Source organism: Oncorhynchus nerka, linkage group LG15 (assembly GCF_034236695.1).
Source record: "Oncorhynchus nerka isolate Pitt River linkage group LG15, Oner_Uvic_2.0, whole genome shotgun sequence".
NCBI lineage: Eukaryota > Metazoa > Chordata > Actinopteri > Salmoniformes > Salmonidae > Oncorhynchus > Oncorhynchus nerka.
Window position 1 is genome coordinate 6,042,773 of NC_088410.1, and position 5,554 is coordinate 6,048,326.

Here is a 5,554-nt window from a genome sequence, read left to right on the forward strand (position 1 = left end):
TGATGAAACAAAAATAGAACTGTTTGGCCATAATGACCATCGTTATGATCGGAGGAAAAATGGGGATGCTTGCAAGCCGAAGAACACCATCCCAACTGTGAAGCACACAGGTGGCAGCATCATGTTGTGGGGGTGCTTCGCTGGAGGAAAGACTGGGGCACTTCACAAAATAGATGGCATCATGGGAGAGGAAAATTACGTGAATATATTGAAGCAACATCTCAAGACATCAGTCAGGAAGTTAAAGCTTGGTCGCAAATGGGTCTTCCAAATGAACAATGACACCAAGCATACTTCCAAAGTTGTGGCAAAATGGCTTAAGGACAACAAAGTCAAGGTATTGGAGTGGGCATCACAACGCCCTGACCTTAATGCTATAGAAAACAGATCATTTTACCCTTTTAAAAATAGTTATAGGGGGGAGGTCCGGGGGATGTCTGTCTTTGAAAGGGTCATTGTAATATTTAAGATGTCCCATTTACTGATGACCTAAACCTAAAAGTCAAGGGGTCTGAATACTTTCCAAAGAAACTGTAAGTGATTGAGGAGAGAGCATATTTGCTATATTCTAATTAAAATCATTGACCCATAAGGGAACACATGGCCTAAGCAATGCGTGACCCATGTAGAATTAAAACTATATTCATCTTAATGAGAAATATAATCAAATAAACAAATGTTTGCATAACCAAAGACATGAAAACGGGTGGGAACATTGTATTTAGTCAGGATTTCATAAGGCCAGGAATGTCATTGAGAATAACAATAGACAATAGTTAATGTTGCTAGTTTAGGGATGAAGATAGTGAAGGTTCATCAATGTTAAGGATGTTTTTTAATTTGACGTGGAAACAACGTTTATTCAACCAGTGGGAGGCTTGTAAATACCCACAGGAAAGTGGAATGAGGAACTCTTCATTGAGACAATCATGAAACAGCAATCTGTGGGTGAGTTGTAGTGGATATTATAATATAAGGATCTGCTGGAGTCCAAGTCAAACCAAGATTCTTTATTTCTGAGCTCAGAGAGAACAACAGAGTTTGGTATTTGGTGTTTTACTAGGATCCCCATTAGCTGTTGCAAAAGCAGCAGCTACCCCTCCTGCGGTCAACACAAAACATGACACAATTGTCACGTCTCTCGTCGGAAGGCATGGACCAAAGCGCAGCGTGGTAAGTGTTCATGATTTTTATTTAATCAAAAAACATTTGAACAAAATAACAAAGAGAAGAACAAACAGTTCTGTAAGACAAATCAACTATACAGAAAACAACTACCCAAAAAACACAGGTGGAAAAAGGCTGCCTAAGTATGATTCCCAATTAGAGACAACGATAGACAGCTGCCTCCGATTGGGAACCACACTCTGCCAAAAACAAAGAAATAGAAAACATAGAAATAAAGAAACTGGAATTCCCAACCGAGTCACACCCTGGCCTAACCAAAATAGAGAATAAAAAGCCTCTCTATGGCGTGACAATAATACAGAACATCAATAGACAAGAACAGCTCAAGGACAGAACTACATACATTTTGTAAAAGGCACACGTAGCCTCCAAATCAATGCATACACACAAACTACCTAGGTCAAATAGGGGAGAGGTGTTGCTTTATCTGTTTTTTGAAACCAGGTTTGCTGTTTATTTGAGCAATATGAGATGGAAGGAAGTTCCATGCAATAAGGGCCCTATATAATACTGTATGCTTTCTTGAATTTGTTCTGGAATCTTGTGAACTGTGAAAAGACCCCAGTGGCATGTCTGGTGGGATAAGTGTGTGTGTCAGAGATGTGTGTAATTTGACTTGTAAGAACTTTGATGATATCTGTACATTATAGGAACACCTGTGATGACAAAAGTACAATGATTCATGTTTTGCTTTAGCTTGAGATAAAGAATCAGTGGTAGACACCTTGCAAGTGTATGAAAAGGTCAACTGTACAAAGTCAGATGTCTGTGTGTTGAAACTATATTTTAGGTAACAGATGGATAAAGGGAACTAAGAGTTCCTGTTGATACTATGTTCCAGTCCTACTTCCAGTCTTACATGATTGCAATAAGGGGAACAATCATTGGGAAACTAACTGCCAATAACGCAATAAGCTGAACCCCGCATTGCAGAGACATCTTTGTAGTAGCAACTATTAATTATGAGCGTATAGGCTATTAAAGTTAAGGGACATCAGCCTGGGCGGGGTGATCCTCAGTAGGGGAGAAAAAGGAAAACACCATCTTTTGAACTGAGTGTCTTGCTTGCAAATTGCTGTAAGTGTAAACTCCGGGTTGCAATCCTTATTAAACAAACTAACCTCTGATCAAAGAAGTTTTCCTGTGGTCTCTTCTGTGCACATAGGGCAGAATTCCCTTACAGACTATGCAAACTATTTGGGATTTTCAACACATATCAGACCTCTGATTACAATTAAGAGCAAAACGTGCCGCTGTAATAGGTGGAAGAAGAAAAAGAAAAAGAAGCAGAGCATTTCTTTATTATGGCTAGACCTCTCCTCATCTTTACAACCATTGAATCTATTTGTTTTGACCATGACAGTTTACAATCTAAGGTAATGCCAAGTAATTTAGCCTCCTCCACTTGTTCAACAGCCACACAATTCATTACCAGATTCAGCTGAGGTCTAGAACTTAAGGAATGATTTGTACCAAATACAATGCTCTTAGTTTTAGAGATGTTCAGGGCCAGTTTATTACTGGCCACGCATTCCAAAACAGACTGCAACTCTTTGTTAAGGGTTTCAGTGACTTCATTAGCTGTGGTTGCTGGTGGTTATATAGTTGAATCATCAGCATACATCAGCATAGCATGTGTATGCTTTGTTTAATGCCAGTGGCAGGCCATTGGTAAAAATAGAAAAGAGTAGAGGGCCTAGAGAACTGCCCTGCGGTACATCACACTTCATATGTTTGACATTAGAGAAGCTTCCATTAAAAACCCTCTGAGTTCTATTAGATAGACAGCTCTGAATCCACATTATGGCAGAGGTTGAAAAGCCATAGCACAAACATTCTTAAACAACAGGTTATGGTCAATAATATCAAAGGCTGCACTGAAATCTAACAATAGAGCTCCCACAATCTTCTTGTTATCAATTTCTCTCAACCAATCATCAGTAATTTGTGTTAGTGCAGTACATGTTGAGTGCCCTTCTCTATAAGCATGCTGAAAGTCTGTTGTTCATTTGTTTACAGAAATATAGCATTGTAATTGTTCAAACACAATTTTTTCCAACAGAGCTGGCAGAACCAGTAAAGGCCGCTTTACCACTCTTGGGTAGTGGATTAATTTGGCTTCCCTCCAGGCCTGAGAACAGACTTTCCTCTTGGCTCATATTAAAAATATGACAGATAGGAGTGGCTATAGTCAGCTACTGTCCTCAGTAGCTTTCCATCTAAGTTGTCAATGCCAGGAGGTTTGTCATTATTGATCGATAACAATTTTTCCACCTCTCCCACACTAACTTTACAAAATTCGATACTTGCACTGCTTTTCTTTCATGATGTTTTTTACATCGTTCTTTATATCATTGATATTGGATTCCTAATAAAGTTATTATTTTTGTTGAGTTTGGTCACATCATTTCTCAATTTGCCGTACATAAGCCAGCCAGATGTGCAGCCAGACTTATTCACTACTCCTTTTGCCCCATCTCTTTCAAACATACGTTTTTAAATTCCTCATCAATCCATGGAGCCTTAACATATCTAACAGTCCGTTTCTTAACAGGTACATGTTTATCAATAATTGGAAGAAGCAATTTCATCTGGTAAAAGCAGGTCAACACATTATCAGTCAACAATATAAGACAATGGGAGCACTGTGTATGTTCTCTGATGAATTATAGGTCAATGAGATGTGAAATATCAATATACATGCTAAGAGAAGTAATTTCTCTCCTGTGTGGATTCTCTAATGATGTTTAAGTGATTGTTATGAGAAATTTGTTTTCCAAAAGCATGAGCTTTTGTAAGCCTTCTCCTCTGTGTCTCGTGTTCTTTCAGGCTTCCTAAATGGGCAAAAGCTTTGCACCCTGGGAGGAGTGGTAATGCATCCCCCCTGTGTGTATTCTCTCATGTCTTTTAAGATTCCCTGACCAGCCGAAAAACTTTCCACACTGAGAGCAGTGGTAAGGCTTCTCCCCCGTGTGTATTCTCTCATGTTGTTTCAGGCCCCCTAACTTATTAAAACACTTTCCACACTGGGAGCAGTGGTAAGGCTTCTCCCCTGTGTGTATTCTCTCGTGTCGTTTCAGCTCCCCTGACCGGTTGAAACACTTGCCACACTGGGAGCAGTGGTAAGGCTTCTCTCCTGTGTGTATTAGCTCATGAGCTTTCAGGTGTCCTGACAGACTGAAACACCTTCCACACTGGGAGCAGTGGTAAGGCTTCTCCCCTGTGTGTATTCTCTCATGTTGTTTCAGGTCCCATAACCGGTAACAACCCTTTCCACAGTGGGAGCAGTGGTAAGGCTTCTCTCCTGTGTGTATTCTTTCGTGTTTTTTCAGATCAACTGACCGTTTGAAACACTTTCCACACTGGGAGCAGTGGTAAGGCTTCTCCCCTGTGTGTATTAGCTCATGAGTTTTTAGGTGTCCTGACTGGTTGAAACACTTTCCACACTGGGAGCAGCGATAAGGCTTCTCCCCTGTGTGTATTCTCTTGTGTTGTTTCAGATCCCCTGACAGGTTGAAACACTTGCCACACTGAGAGCAGTGGTAAGGCTTCTCCCCTGTGTGTATTCTCTTGTGTTGTTTCAGATTCCCTGACCAGGTGAAAAACTTTCCACATTGGGAGCAGTGGTAAGGCTTCTGCCCTGTGTGTATTCTCTCATGTTGTTTCAGGTCCCCTGACTGGTTAAAACACTTGCCACACTGCGAGCAATGATAAGGCTTCTCCCCTGTGTGTATTCTTTCGTGTTTTTTCAGACCCCCTGACCGGCTGAAACACTTTCCACACTGCGAGCAGTGGTAAGGCTTCTCCCCAGTGTGTATTCTCTCATGCTGTTTCAGGGCCCCTAACCAGTTACAACCCTTTCCACAGTAGGAGCACTGGTGTCTTCTTGCTGGTTTGGACGTCCCTGGCTCTGGTTCCTCTGAGTCTGGTCTTTCTCCTGCCAAAGACAGTGTGTTTTTTAAAATAGAGACCCGAATGAAACTTCCACATGATAAAACGGCCTTGCTACGAGAGTAAATCCTAATCAGATCCCTCAATAACCTAAGGCCAGTTTTAACAATCTTAGTGTGATTTTAAAACGAATGTAGAGTTTCCTGGTAATTACTGATAATGTTTACACTACTTATTTATTCATTCTGAATATGAATATACACTGCTCAAAAAAATAACGGGAACACTAAAATAACACATCCTAGATCTGAATGATCTTTACATAGTTGAATGTGCTGACAACAAAATCACTCAAATATCAATGGAAATCAAATTTATCAACCCATGGAGGTCTGGATTTGGAGTCACACTCCAAATTAAAGTGGAAAACCACAATACAGGCTGATCCAACTTTGATGTAATGTCCTTAAAACAA

General features: G+C 40.4%; 1 protein-coding gene across 1 annotated transcript; it reads right to left on the reverse strand.

The window, feature by feature from the left end:
* Nucleotides 1-3,695: 3,695 nt before the first annotated feature.
* Nucleotides 3,696-5,258, reverse strand: LOC135560312 (zinc finger protein 501-like; the record flags this gene model as incomplete). Its single annotated transcript, XM_065002168.1, has 1 exon — nt 3,696-5,258. A coding segment is annotated over one exon (1,236 nt), but the record flags the coding sequence as incomplete, so codon positions are not given.
* Nucleotides 5,259-5,554: the final 296 nt, after the last annotated feature.